This window comes from Setaria italica, chromosome V (genome assembly GCF_000263155.2).
Source record: "Setaria italica strain Yugu1 chromosome V, Setaria_italica_v2.0, whole genome shotgun sequence".
Classification (NCBI taxonomy): Eukaryota; Viridiplantae; Streptophyta; class Magnoliopsida; order Poales; family Poaceae; genus Setaria; species Setaria italica.
In genome coordinates this window covers 823,287-838,007 of record NC_028454.1, presented here as the reverse complement: position 1 = coordinate 838,007, position 14,721 = coordinate 823,287, and the positions used below count along the sequence as shown (strand labels likewise).

The 14,721-nt window shown below is 49.6% G+C and overlaps 2 protein-coding genes across 4 annotated transcripts; both read right to left on the bottom strand.

The window, feature by feature from the left end:
* Nucleotides 1–523: 523 nt before the first annotated feature.
* On the bottom strand, nt 524–4,828 carry LOC101781224 (S-type anion channel SLAH2). 2 transcript variants are annotated; one of them, XM_004967383.4, is made up of 5 exons: nt 4,716–4,828; nt 2,765–2,886; nt 2,071–2,646; nt 1,156–1,926; nt 524–1,065 (listed from the first exon to the last, which is right to left on the bottom strand). In XM_004967383.4, the coding sequence occupies exons 2-5, from the start codon at nt 2,870–2,872 to the stop codon at nt 682–684; spliced, it is 1,839 nt and encodes a 612-aa protein (XP_004967440.1). In that variant the 5' UTR covers nt 2,873–2,886; nt 4,716–4,828; the 3' UTR covers nt 524–681. The 2 variants fall into 2 exon arrangements, with proteins under 2 accessions (XP_004967440.1, XP_004967438.1); XM_004967381.3 differs by lacking the exon at nt 4,716–4,828 and adding an exon at nt 3,011–3,171.
* Nucleotides 4,829–6,588: 1,760 nt separating this feature from the next.
* Nucleotides 6,589–12,174, bottom strand: LOC101780821 (U11/U12 small nuclear ribonucleoprotein 59 kDa protein). Of its 2 annotated transcripts, none has more exons than XM_022826904.1 (10): nt 12,013–12,174; nt 11,666–11,864; nt 11,196–11,571; nt 10,990–11,073; nt 10,816–10,881; nt 10,292–10,364; nt 9,319–9,704; nt 9,125–9,165; nt 8,381–8,539; nt 6,589–7,214 (listed from the first exon to the last, which is right to left on the bottom strand). In XM_022826904.1, the coding sequence occupies exons 2-9, from the start codon at nt 11,833–11,835 to the stop codon at nt 8,461–8,463; spliced, it is 1,275 nt and encodes a 424-aa protein (XP_022682639.1). In that variant the 5' UTR covers nt 11,836–11,864; nt 12,013–12,174; the 3' UTR covers nt 6,589–7,214; nt 8,381–8,460. The 2 variants fall into 2 exon arrangements, with proteins under 2 accessions (XP_022682639.1, XP_004967437.1); XM_004967380.3 differs by having other exon boundaries at nt 8,390–8,539.
* Between the last annotated feature and the right edge of the window lie 2,547 nt (nt 12,175–14,721).

Genomic DNA, 14,721 nt, shown 5'->3' with positions numbered 1-14,721 from the left:
ACAAAAGATAAAAAGGAAGGAAAGAAATATATTGGAAAATAAAAAAAAGAAAGGCGCAAGAATAGTACAAGCAGGTCCCATCACGTGTCAATCATAGGTTTTATTGGGCCGACGCGTACTGGTCCATCCAAACCTAGCGCACGGAGCTAGAAGGTGACACAACGTGATTCTGCAACATATGTGATGTATGGTATTGACGCCACGCTGCGGGCGCGTCGGGAGCTGGGTGCCATGATTCAGGTCGGCGTTGCTCCGACTCCGGCCAGAAACACCTTCTTTTAATCGAAAATATGGGTAAAGAATTGAGAAGATGATAAGAACTGCATGTGAGTTGCATGTCTCGCCGGATTGCTGCCGGATTCTTTCTTCTCTTTAGTCCTCACCACCGCAGCCGCGCGGGAGCCTCCCTTTCCTTTCCGACACACTGGACTCAGCACTCTCGACCTCCTCCTGCAGTTCGCCATGATTGCTGCTGATGGCAACTTATCACAAACTCACAACTGAATCGAGTGATAGGAGATGGTGGCAGCATATACGATAGATCTTCTTCCTCCGTGATACACAGTGTACATACAACTCTTCTACTACACATACATCGATCGCCACACAAAATGGGCCTTTTGTCCAAGAGCTAGAGATCCACGCGTATCATTGTCGTGGTCACGGTTGCCGGCCGCCGGCCTACGTGTACGACGTCGTGGCGGCGCGCGCAGCCTCCAGGTCCGCGGCATCGGAGGGGGTGGTGTCGAGCGCCGCCGCCTGCTTCCTGCTGCGCATCAACTCCTTGGCGAAGAAGGGCTTGCGCCTGCGCTCCGTGATGGCGATGGAGATGTCGTTGGGGAAGAGGTCGCGGTGCACCACCGCGTGGAGCAGCGTCGTCAGGAAGAGCGCCGTGACCGTGAGCGTGGCGGCCGCCGTGAGGCCGATGCACATGCACTGCGTGAAGGCGTTCTTCACCTCCGACGCGTACCGGATGGACGCGATCGCCGCGCTCGTCATCGGGAACGTGTACGCCCACCACGCCAGCGAGAAGCTGAACCCCCGGAACAGGTTGATCCGCACGGCCTGCCATCGTCATTCCCATGGTTGCAAGCTTGCAGTTAATAACAATTTGGCATTGATGGACTGATCGATCGACCAATGCAAGCAGCTTACGAGTGAGGCGTAGAGGAACATGGCGATGAAGTAGGCGACCCGGGAGCCGTAGCCGAACTCGCCGGTGATCCTGGCCCAGGCGAGGCACGCGACGCTGGGCGCGGCGACGAAGAGGAAGAAGACCGGGTGGAGGTCCCTGGGCAGCGTCTCGCTCGTGGGCAGCCGCTGGTACAGCGTCACGAACAGCACCGTGTAGTGCGCCAGCCCGACGGCGAAGAAGAACATGGGCCCCTCCTTGAGCCCCATGATGCCGCCAAGCAGCGCGCCGACGAAGTTGCCGACGATGGAGAGGTGGTTGGAGGGGTTGGCCACCCGCGACAGCCGCCGCTGCCCGCCGGAGATCCACTGGCCGTAGATCTTGAGCTCCAGGCACACGATGGGCGCCATGAGCACGTACCAGAGCCAGTGGGGGAGGCTCGCCGCCACCGCGTCCGGGACGCCGATGGCCAGGAACAGGCACGCGATCCACGGCGCGAAGAAGAAGTTGACGCGGATCGGGTGGTAGTACTCGCGCCGGACCGCCTCGAAGTAGAAGACCACCTTGCAGGCGTAGAGCGCCCACACGGCGGCCATGAGAGCCACCGACACGCACCACAGCACCAGGTTGACCTTGGCGGTGATGTGCAGGAACCGCGTCGACGCCGAGATGGCGATCCGCTTCCACAGGATGGCCTGGCTACTCATCCCCATGCACACGCCGAACGCCGACACCGGGAACCGGAGAAGGAACGGCCACGTCTTGTCGGACGGCAGGATCAGCTCCTCCGAGGACTGCCACGCCACAACGGCAACATCAACACGACGGTCAGCTAGCAGTAGCCACGTCAGCACCATCAAGCTACTAGAAGAAGAAACGACACGTCGCGTGGTAACGACAACGTTCGCAGCTACGAGGCATGTGGTCAGCAGCAGTACCCTCAGCTTGTCGAGCTCGGGGCCTTCCAGCGCGGCGAAGAAGCGCTGCACTTCGGGCATGGAGGAGGAATTGCGGCGGCTTCTGGTCGCGGTGTCGTCTTCCTCGGGCTCCTCCTCCTCCTGCTGCTGCGGTGGCGCCCGGCCGCCTAGCAGGTGCGTGGTGATCTGCTTCTCCAGCTTGCCGGACCACGTCTTGAACGAGTCGTAGCTGGTGTCCCTGCGCGGCGGCTTGCCCCTCCCCGCGTGCGGCGCGCTCCGGCTGGGGTCGCCGTGCCCTTCCGCGGCCTTGGCCCCTAGCGGCGCGGCGGCGATCGGCTGCGACCGGAACACCACCTTGTCAGGCTGCGCGAGGGCCACGGCCGCCGGGGCGCGCGGCGGCAACACCATCCGCGGCGGCGCGTCCGTGACGGCGTGCCGATGCAGCTCCGCCTCCGTCCTCGAGGCGCCGAATCCGGTCGGCGACGCCGGTAAGCTGATCGACACCGGGCGCGCGGCTGCGAGCACGGGCGCCTCGAACGGCGAGTACCCCGGGGACGGCGCCGCTGCCATGGCGGCGATCATGTCACCGTGTCGCTCCTACGCACACCGGCACGCAAAACTGTTCATACTCGTGGTCCGATCCGAGCAGGCGGTAGCACTGACGTCAAATTAAGTAAGCTGGATGTATGGTGAGTGACACGCGAGGACCACTTACTCTGGAGGCCGGCTCCTCGGCGGAGAGGCTCGACGGGATGTGAACGGCGACGGCGTCCGGGTGCACGTGCGCGGAGCGTTGCGGCGCCGCAGATTCGTCCGTCTCCATGAACCTCGCGAAACCTGCGACACAGACGACACATGTTGATCCTTCAGAGAAAACAAAACAAACGCTGGAGATCGGAATACATGCATAACGATTCAGTGAATCACTTGTCAGCTCGAGTCATCACTATAGAGTTCTTACGGGTGCACGCAGTGCATCGTGTCATTGTCGTTTAGTACGTCCAGTACAGGACGGACCGGTCGAGCAGTGATCACTATGAAGAAGAGTTCAGTGAAATGGATGAAACCAAACTGAACAAGCATCAGCTGGGATCGTGTAATGGACAATCAGGTCACAAAGAAGATGCAATGAGTTGCAGACCACTTGTGCAGTGCAAGAGCACGTATATATAAGGTGTTCAAGCTGAGTGCAGAGAGCTAGACGGCGTCGTCGGGCAGCAGAATGTGCAATTGAATGCCGACGCATCATCACGAACCGTCCATATGTGTGGCGTAGGTGCAGCCGTGCAGGATATCGAGGCAAAAATCTCGAGACTTGTGGCTATGAAACTCCGAGCACAAGCATGGCAAGCGTTGGGCACAAATGGCATGGGCTTTCCTGGACTGCAGGCAACCCTGAAGAGAGCATGGCCTCTAGTTTTGCTAGTGCTGTTGGGGGAAGAGAACAGTGAGGCAGGCGGGGGCGAGACACATGCATCCGCAAGGAGTGTGCAATGAATCGCAACTGGGTGATGGCTAAGTTGATAGGACGACCGTCATATCTTAAACTTATTGCTTACCTTATCATTCAGGAGCTAAGCGCTGGAAACTTGTACCAGCGCAGAGGAGTGAGGTGACACCCGGGTTTCAGATTGCCAATCAATCCTCTTCACAAGGCTGCAAACCAATTTGCATCTGAATTCCATTTCTACGTTATTATAAAAGATTTGCATTGGGGGTCCATGGTGAGATGAGAACCTCTATTATTTTTCAATGATGGTTCAGAGTTCAGATTTATGATGCCTTGTTGTCAGCAGGATCACCATAAGCCAGAGACAAGCAACTGAATGCCTTGTCCTGAACATTATTTCCCCACCCGAGCTTCTCTAAGTAAACGCATAACGATCGATCGTACAAGGCAAGGCCATACGCCAACTTTCTCAAGTGAAAGCGAAGCGCGTGCAGAATCTGCACACGACGTTAGGGCAAAGGTTTCTGACCGAGCCACGCCACATGCCATGCGCGGTTGCTGTCAGGGAAAATTCAGGCGACGGCCTCAACTGCCTAGAAGCCGACATCTCTGAGCTTCTTCTCGGCGTTCTTGTGGGTTCCATTTCGACGCAAGGCCAGGCTTCAGAGGGAAGCGTCGGTCCCCGATGCGATACCCAAGTGGAGAGGAAGGCCAAGCAATAAACAAGCAATCGATGGGGATCAAACCTGGAGCACAGGTGCATCGGGGCGTTGGGTAGGGACGAACAGGGCAATGCAGGCGGGGGGCCCGGCGGTGAGCCCTCGTGGCCGGTCACCAGTCGGGGAAGGCGCCGGCGATTAGCAACGGCGATCGCGGACTGGGGAGGCGGTGGCGCGCGCGGACGGCGGGGTTAGGAGTGGCGGGTGTCGGGACGGGGAGGGTACGTGTGGGCTGTGTCGCTGCGGGTGGGGTCGGAGTCGGGAAGCCCCACGCGCGGTGCACGTGTCAGCCTGCCTAGGGAGGTTGGTTCGTGCCCGTATGTCCGGGGGATACACAGGAACTGCCTGGCTGACATGACGGGCCCACATATCACACCACTATTATACTTTTGATTTTCCTTTGATGAAGGATCACTAGTTAAGAGTTTGACACGTTTTTTACCGTTAGGTCATGGGAGCATAAAAAGCGATAGGTGGAGGCAAGATTTTGGACTCACCAGCTGACCTTGCGAGATGACTGTACAGGTCTGCTGGCACAGCAGATGGGAGGAGGAGAGTCTCCACCCTCGGTGCTCCAAGCAAAGCTCCTATCCTTGTGTTGCGTGCAGTGGGTGTGTTGGTGTGCGTGCTCCCGTGTGCCCTCGTCCTGGATTTATACGCATGCAAGCTCCCCTCCTTCTTAGTTCTTCCTTTCAACAATAATCACGTGTATTAGCAAGATGAGTTATCTGCCACGAGTGACGTGGCCGAGGCCGGCCGCGAGCTATCGTGGTAAAGCCCCTAGACGTTCCACGAGCCGCGTTGCTCGTGAGCTACCGGGGCAGGATCAGGTGGATTGGTAAGATTGATTACCAATTCACTTACCATCCCAGGAGTCGGATAAAAAAGTGAATAGCAGGTGTGGGTGCAGAGAAGATCCGTCTCTGCACAATTCTCAACACAAAAACCTCACGCGCAGTTGCGTGCCTAAAATTAAGCTCACGTAGCACGGCCACAAAGCATGATCATTTGTGTAAGATAAGATAAGGACATGTCTATATGATTGGTGGAAATGCCGATAAGCAAGGTAACTGGTACTCTCAAACACCAGCATTACCAAGGCAACACATTCACACTCCACCCAGCTGCGAGGTTCAGGTCACACTCACAGCAGCCACACCACCACATCACTATAAGGGTCCAAATCCCAGCAATCCACCTGTACCGTGGCCATTTCATACAAAGGATGGAAATCAAGCGAAAAGCAGCTTAAAGGCCAAAAGACGAAAGCGTGCCGTGCTTTTGCGTTTTCCTTTTAGTCTTTTTTAGAATCCCAGGGAGGTGCCGTGCTTTTGCGTTTTCCTTTTAGTCTTTTTTAGAATCCCAGGGAGAAATGCCGTCCGAATAACAATCAAAAGATGGATGAAACAAAATGGCACTCACCCAACATCCCTTTAAATTTAGCACGGTTCAGGTCGCTTTCGACCCGCAACTTGAGTCATCTTTTGTGAGAGACTGGTCAAGTAAGAGTTGCATCATTTTCAAATGATTTCTTTCAGAATTGTGCCATTACAGAAAAAGATGAAAAATCTATTTCCTTTTGGCAAGGAGAAATGTAAATTATGAAGCCTGGTTAGCTAACTTTCACTAATATGCATACTAGTAGCAACGCCATAGCACTGTGCACGAAATAAGAATGATTAGCAATATGTCACACAGGATGACAGGACGATGCTAGGTGGGTTACTTCATTGACCTGTCTCCTAACATCCATGCCTAAATGCAGAAAAGAAACAGCCTTCAACAAAGTCAGAGGGCAACTGGATATTCCGTTTCTTACAACTAGAAACCCAGTGCACCCAATAATTTCCCAAAGAGCAAACCAGTATAGTTGTCCACAAAAGCAAGGAGATATGATGCCCTGATATCAAGAATCACCAATTTTGTCACCACAAGCTTTAGGATTCAGCGTTGGGAAATACAATCACCTCAAAGAGATAGAGAATGGGAGGAGCAAGCAAGCATACCAGAAAGGTGGCCTGCGTATGCTGTCCTTATATTATCTAACAAATCTAGTACTCGATGCTAATGCCATCCAATTCATGAACCTCTTTGTTTCTTATAAGGGTGTCCATAAGTAATTCGTTGGGCTGTTTTTTATTGAAGCCTTATGCCTACTGTACAGGATATAGTAAAGCAAAAGTCATAAGTCCTAATTTAGGTGGGCTGTCAGTCATCTCACCAAAATGCTGCAGCAGGGAAAATGGGTATAGGTAACTCAAATGGCCATGCTTTTGCAGTCTTGCACAATTTTTTTCTGTTTGTTGAAAAGGTGCAGAAATAGCCATGCACTGATGCACAACAATGTTATCCATCCAATCAATCACAGACTAGACCGAGACATTAAAAACTCCATTCAGTATTGCTAGGTAAAATACAATGCTCTAGCTTAACCAGTCACCTTTACCAAAATTTCTCATCAGTTCAGTGGACTACACAGATTGCACTAAATTCTACTATTCGAGAACCTGCCATGTCAAATCACCAGTGAGCAAGGGGATCCTTTACGTACACAAGTCCAGGACCTACCTTGTTGGAGATCAAAACGAACGGTGGTGCCAACAAAAGTGTTATGGCAGTTTGCACTCATTGAGCAAACAATGATTGAGGCACCAGTAGAACAGTAGGGTGCCTTGACAGCTGGAAGGAGTGAAGCTAACAGAGGATATGACAAATCATGCAGATCATGTCTTGTATGTTACAAATTTACCTTCAGCACCTTAAATCCACGAATTTAGTATACTCTTGAGCACCATTGCCAGTCTTTGCTCTTTCCTTCAGCATCCTTTTCTTTCAACTTTGTCATAGAATCCGAGTCAAACACAGATCAACCGATCATTGCACCTTCTCGTTTGTACTTTACATTACCATTCACTGAGTCAAACACAGATCTATAAGTTGTCTTAGCAAGATGCCATTGTTTCTTCCAGAACTATGCATTGTTTTGTCCTCGGATCCTGGAGTCACCAATATAAAAGAATTATCAGCATATAATAAAGCTTAGCCTAATTTACTATACGGTTAACTTGAAGTTTTGTTGACCAGTAATTAAAGTATCTTGCAGTTTAGAGAAAGGTCCATGGCAAGCCTAATAAAAAATATAAACGTAGTCTGACACTCATTGAAATTAAACCAACAATAGATGAAAGGATTTAAACAGTAATGAGTAACATTATGTGATGTAATGTAATGTAATACTCTCACATCTTTTAGATCCCAAAAAGAATCTTTAGCTGCATTTAGTTTTTTTACACCAAAAGAAAAGTACTGAAATGTTGTAGCTTGGATGGTGAGTTCTTTATTTCTCAATGAGCTGACTTTAGTGCTCCGATCAGAGTTGTAGATTCTGTTTTCTTCCATAATTACAAGTTTATGTGCTAACAAGTTGGGAGCATGGCATATCTGCATATCATTAGAGGGGGACATTCTGTTTCAAGAATGAGGTAGTTTGTATGTTAAACATGGTGTCTATGCATTAGGAACTACAGACCTAAAGGAATCCAGCTCAATTTCTCGCTCCCGGTAGTAATATGCCTGAGGTAAAGTAATTTGGAGTCACATTCTAGCAGACAGGAGGTCGCAATGAACAACTCAACAGGTCAGAAAACAAACTGTTGCTGGTAATCTTCACATAAAGAAAATGCCTCCACAACCATCAAAAAGATAGTCCTTGCTAGCGGTTTATTTCTTTTCCTTAACCCATAAGCCAGGATATCTAAGGAGCTTAAAATTACAAATTTAATTCAGGGTTTGACATCACAAAAACCACAGATGGAACAAATAATAGGCGAGGAAAATACCACATCCTGGAAAAGAAGTAGAGACAGGAACAATTTTCTTTCCACAAACACACAGACGGTTTCTATAGTTAATATAGTTAAAAAATTTCATGATAGTCCATGCAGAAGCCGGAAGATAATTAAGCATTACTAAAATGTTTATAGAGCAAACAGCTGTAAATTCAGACTACTGCAGTCTCTTGCACCCATAACAAACTCTGTACATCATTGGTTGACATGAGAAAGTACTGAAGTTTAACAATAATTGATGCCAGGAGGTACCGATACCTCTTGGAACCTCTTGAGGAATGTAAAAAACACTTAAAGTTCTATAACTCAAGTACCTAGCTTACCTCCCACGAGCCGGTGAAAGATTCCAGTGGTTTTGAGGCAGAAAAGACCATTTGTAGAACTCAATGGTGATTTACTTGGGATGCACCAAATACGATGCCCATACCTCATCAGATGGAGGGGGTGGCTGAACCCAGTGCCCAGGTATACGGCTGCAGGCAGGTGCAATATGCACAATTAGGGAAAACATTATACAAGAACGCACCACAGCACTGAACTATTCTGTTACTCCAGCTGTGCATCAGTTACATGCTGTTATATAAGATTAGAAGATATTCAAGCAAAAACAACAAATAGTTATGTTAAATTATATTCTTCCAGCAGCAATAAGATGAAGCTATCATAAGTGTATCAGACTTGAAAGTTGCGGACACAACAATGCATCAATACCGATGCAGTTGACAGTCTAGAAGATGGGTTGGAACACAACAAATCCCTATGGAATCCCTCCTATTTCGTCCAAAATTCCTTTGGAATCACTCCACTACAAGCATAGCGTATCCACTACCAAAGACGCCCCTTTTTCATAGTGGAATTCCTAGTTTAGAGTATAGATCATGATGGACACTACTTCATAATGAAACCCTCCTGAGGTTAACCTCCCTTTCATCTTGTTACATTTAACTAAAGAAGCCCGCAAAACATAATTGCACAGAAACTTCAAACTAGTTACAGAGATTCTTGTTCAATGCATCTAGCTAACTCGAAGGAAATTGCTTCAACACTAAAGGTCTTACCTTCCTCCAGGTCTGATGAAAGAATCCCACATTCTGCGGACCTACAACAGAGGCAATATAAAGACAAGTTGACTGAGTAAATGTATTGATTAGTTGCCCATGCCATGAAGTGAAAATTATAAAGTTATTTACAGTCTTATACATGATTGATTAAAGAAAATACTCGCACAAAGTTCTGAAGTTGGAATAATTACCTCAATGAGTGTCCCCATATCATAGCTACTTCCATGATAATAATGGTAGAACTCAAAAGGAAGATTGCTTACAGGGTCATGATGTACATGCCCTTTTCCCTCAACTTTATGACCTACATGTTCTGTTTTCTGACTGGCCTGGTCATTTTTCTCACTTATCCCTACATCACCCTGGTTCTTGTCTTCTGTTGGTCCACTTCTAAATTGCTCAGAACCATCTTCGTGATGATTTTCATTCTGTGGAGCCTTCCTTGACTCTTCAGCAGTCAGAATAGCATCCTTAACAGCATCAGTCCGAGCAGCAGTTGCAGCTTGGCGCTCCTCTTCCTCAACTGCAGCCTTAACACGCTCAAGGTATTTATCATCCTCTTCTGGAAGAAAATGACCTACAACATACAAAGAAACCCATGCATCCATCTCTTGTAAGACACTGAACTAAATGGAAAAGGAAAATCAACACCACCAATGCAAAAAAGAAAAGTTTGCAGTCTTGCAGAAGCCTGTGAGCACAGTGGCATTTCTAAAAATCTGCGCCAGTGAGAACATATAAAGCTGGGCACATATACCGTATTGCCAACATGGATAAGATATCCTTTTCTCTTAAAAGAAAAAAAAGGGGGGTTGCTAGGAGTGTGTGCTTTCAGCATGCATTTGCCGGAATCTGAACAATATAGCTAAGTCTTTAAGGTCAGAAAACAATGTGATAATAATGCTCCATCTGTTTTAGACTTTTATTAGGTCCATCTTGAGAATTGGTGTTTCACAATGCAAGTCAACTACAATTCTAACTGCCTATGCTTTCAAGGATGAGAGAGAATGAATGATTAAATGTTAAAATGTGTATTGATATAATTAAAATGACCCATTTTTCCTAGATATTGCACCTCATTAATTTGTGATCATAAGGTTACAAAATATATTATGTAAAACAGAGGAAGGTAAATAACGAAATAGGAAAACAGGAATATCTCACCTTGCTTCTTCATTTTTTGAACTCTTATAGAACGAAGTTCCTGAAGTTTCTCGACCATTAGGGCAAGCTCGAGCTGGAAGTATCAGATTTGTGTGGGGGAAATTAGTTTACTCAGAATCAAGAATATTATGAAAACATCCATAGAATCATTAGTACATTAAATTATAAAGAAAGCAAATCGAACGGCTACTCAATTATTCATGAAATGATTGCATAATAGCTCTGAAGATAAAGCAGGAAACTACGTGAATGATAGCACATGAGGTTTGTTGCACTGTATCAAAGACAGGTATAGAATCAGAGGGTTCCTAAATTCATAAGAAAACAAGAGAAAGATCACAAGCTAGGAAGGCAAACTTAAAGGTTGCAGCTAAACTTATCCATACCAAAAAAGTATTGGGTTATACCAATATTTAGTACAATGCATACATGTGCTTGCAGACAACTAATAAAAGACAGCCTGAACAAGCTAGGGAACAGATCTTTTGCAGCACACCATAGGCATGAAATTTGTTCCATATTACCTCAGATTCTAGGCGTTTTCTTTCCTCATTTGCTTTCTTTCTAGCAATCTGCTTCATGCTTTCCACCTGGTTTACATGTACACAAATGAATCAGTTAATCATGGAGCAGCGATGCTGTCCTAATTCAAAATAACCCTAACAGCGAAACAAAATTTCACACAAATGAGAAAGCACCTTCCGCTTAGCAATGTCCTTGGCTATTTGCTTAGCCCTCCATTCATCAGCTTCCTGGTCAATTCTGTCATAATCTGCACACTCCTGTTAACCATCGACACAAGGGATGTCATCACTCATCATTAGTTGGATTTTTGGCTGCTCGTGCTCTGAAGGAATGCCTTCACAAATGCGTAAAACCATAAAAAGACAACGATGAGTGCTACCTTCTGGAAAAGCTCCGCAACATGTTTTCTTTTCCTCTTCCTCCACCGCTTATTTCTCTTGGCTTTCTGCAGCTTCTGAGCCAACCTAACCATCGCCGACCTTTCCTCCCAAGGGCCACTTTGGTTAATCGCAGAAGAAATAGGTGCGAGAAGGTGCTGGAGTTGATGGCAAAGGTAATTAGCTGCATCTGTCGCCATTGACTCATGAGTGTCCTGACTAACCCCCATAGATCTAGCAAGCTCAACGAAACGGAGGGGCTTGTCTCCCGAAGAATCGGCAGACCCTGATGGCAATTTCGTCGAAGACGAGTCAGATTCCTGTGCAGTAGCATCACCGGGATTTCTAGTCGCTGCGATTTCCTCGAGTTCACTTATCCTGCAGTTCAAATCCTTTGTCAAGACAAGGACGTAAATTACCAAATTACATGGCCATCACTGGCTTTCAGGGTTTTTAGGAAATAGGAACTCACAGTGCACTCGAAACCTCGATGGTCTCCTGCAGCTTCTTGACATGGTCCCGCACATTGTCGCGCTGCCAAAAGGAAACGGCGGGCGAAGGCTGGGGCGGCTGCTGCCACTGCCATGGGGGAGGCTGCAGAGGACGAGGAGGCGCCCCGAAAGCATTCGGCGGCCGGAACATACTGAACAGCCGGTGTGGACGCGAGTCGGCTGCGAAACGAGGAATACGAGGGAAATCAGTTGCAGAGTGGCACGCACGGCGTCCGCGCGACTGCGCGAGAACCGGATGGAATCATTCACAAACCACTGTTCGATGGTATTAGGGGAAGCTGGAACTGACGGAGCAGTCGAGCCTTACCGAGAATGAGTGGAGTGACCCGGAGGAGGTGCAGCTCCTGGAGGCGGACGAGGTGTCTGGGCCTCCGCAACGGGGACGACGGCGGCCGCTCCGGCGAACGCCGCGGCGGCGGTGGCGATGAGCGGGCGGGTGTGGGGATCGGCTGCGGTCCCGTTGGAAACGGGAAAGAGAGGAGAAGACGCGAGCGAGGCCGTCCCTCGAAACCGCGAGAGGCCCCAGCTGGGCTGCGTGCTCGTGCGAACTGTTGGTCTTGGGCCGTCTCCCTTCGGATGGGGGAATTGGGCGGGCCAGCTGGCGGCGAGTCGCGCGGCCTGTGGGCCTTCTCCCTCTCCCCGGCCGGAATGTGTGTTTATTGGGCCAAGTTACCACACGGGCATTACCTCGCAAAATGAGGGGCTTTGGAAGCGACGTTTTGGAGGCGGTGTGCCCCGGCGCTGGTCTTTACGCACCGTCAGATTGTGCATCAAGATTCGCGTGGGATATGACTTAGTAGGGTGGCTAATAAGATGTGGACCGTGGAACCTTGCAGGTTGCCCACTCTGATCGGTGGAACATTCTCATGTATACAAGCACATGGGAAAACAATATATTTAATTTTTTTTCATAATTTTTATGTCATCTTTTTACTTGTATTTCAAAATTGCTAAAATGTTTGGAACCATCGGTACATTCATAAAATGAATCCGAAAAAATCCAATAAAAAACTTCTAACTCAACAAAATGTTGGAAAACCATCTTTCCATTCAGAAAATAAAACAAAAATAATAAATAAAACAAAAAAAGAACAAAATTACTATCTCACTTAATAAATGTTGCGACACCTTCAGAAAATGAAACAAAAAAACTAAAATCGTATCTCACTAGACAAAATGTTCGGAAACAATCTTTACATTCGGGAAATGAAATGAAAAATAAAAAGACATGATTTTCTCGAGGCATGAACAATGTGTAAACAAAAGTCGCCAATCACATCAAGACATATAGCCATGGATCTCCCTTGCAGGAAAAATAATGACGGCCAGCGCCGGGATGAATTCCCGGAAGGGCATTTCTGCAAACAGACGCGGGGGGGGGGGGGGGGGGGGGGGGGGTTCAGGTGATTGGTTTGTGTTCGGGGGGGTCCGCGCCGGACGCGGGCGCGGCACGCACGCACGTTGCACGGGAGATATTTTTTCTCGGGCTGGCCCACCTCGCTCCACGAAGCGCGCTGCATGCATGCCGCGTAGCCTCTCAGCCAGTCTTGCACGGGCACGTGGCACCAGGTCGCGATCCCTTAGTTTCAGCTAAAAGAGTGACGTGGCTCATCAGCTGGCACTGGAACATTCTAGGCGAGGCCACCCTGCAAATAGTGCAGTGATGGAGTACATGATCGAACAGGTACCCGCGAGGATTATTTCTTTTTTCTTTTATTATTCTTCGACGGCTGATCAGTGCAGTTCATTATTGGTCGATGATTCCTCGCGTTTTAACGTGTGAGCATCCTTCCATAACATTAAATGGACGTAACCAAAAGATGACGTGGCAGGGGAGTTACTGAGGAGAGAAGAAAAAACCAAGAAATCGAAACGACGTCGTCCCGCTTACCAACGGGCGTAGACGCCGTGAAAAACGGATTGGAGGGTTGCGTCGTTTCTTCAGCAATCAGCACGCGACCCGAGGAGGCGCAGCTCGCCATGGCCGCTGCCGCTGGCGCGAGCTAACTCGACGCCGGCCGCCGCCGCCGTGCGCTCGCCCTGCTGGTGGCCTCGCTCGCCAGCCAGCTCGTGCGCAGCGGCCGGAGCGTGGCCCCGCCGCCTTGCGCGCGGAGGTTGGACCGCAGCCTCACCGGCTACACAGCTCTCGATTAGCCCGGTCGCTGTTGCACGCTCGCACTGCCTCACCCGCCGGCTCGCGCGTGGCTCTGCCGCTGCCACCGCTTGCGCGCTTCGTGCCCCGCCCACCGTCGCCGCGCAGCTAGCGGCCACCCGCGTCTGCCGGGACCTCGCCGTGGCCACCCGCCGCCGCATCCTGCTAGCCGTGGCCGCAGACGAGTTGATGGGGTGCTTCGGTGTGCAGGCTTGGCTGGATTTTGGAGTAGCGTTGCAGGGGGCTGCGCGTCACCGCCGGTTATAGGCTTTTGAACAACCCTGACATACTAACCCCGGCGGCGGCGCGCCATGCACCAACTGACCGGGCGCCGACGTCCGGTGTCACCGTCAGCTCTGCTAGGAGTACGTATTATGATCTGATCCTTTACTAGCAGTGCTACTGCACGGGGGGAGGGGACGTGACGCCCACAATGCAAAAGATACGACGACGCACTGCACGAAGGAGCCGACGACCGCACGATGCATCATGCATGCCCCGAAGTGGCAACATTGAGGTGCCGTCAGGGCCGCCGGGGCCCGGGGGTGGACCCAGCGTGGGCTAAAGCCCTCCCGCCCCATGCAGTCCGTGTCCATTAGTGAGCCTTCCAAAGCTCCACCAATAATGTTCAGTCTTGTGCGAAGAAAATGAAAAAAAAAAAGAGAAGGAAGAAGAAAAAGAAAAAGAGAAGAGTAAAACAAGCCTCCTCTCCTAAAATCCTGGATCCAGTATGGAAGTGGTTCCTCTACAGTATTTTCCTCTACAATTGGATCACCGATGTATGGATTGAGCCCACACGCGTTAGTGACTCAACAACAGCTCCAGCTCTAACCTCTCCCGCGCAGTGCTTGCACCTGCATCATC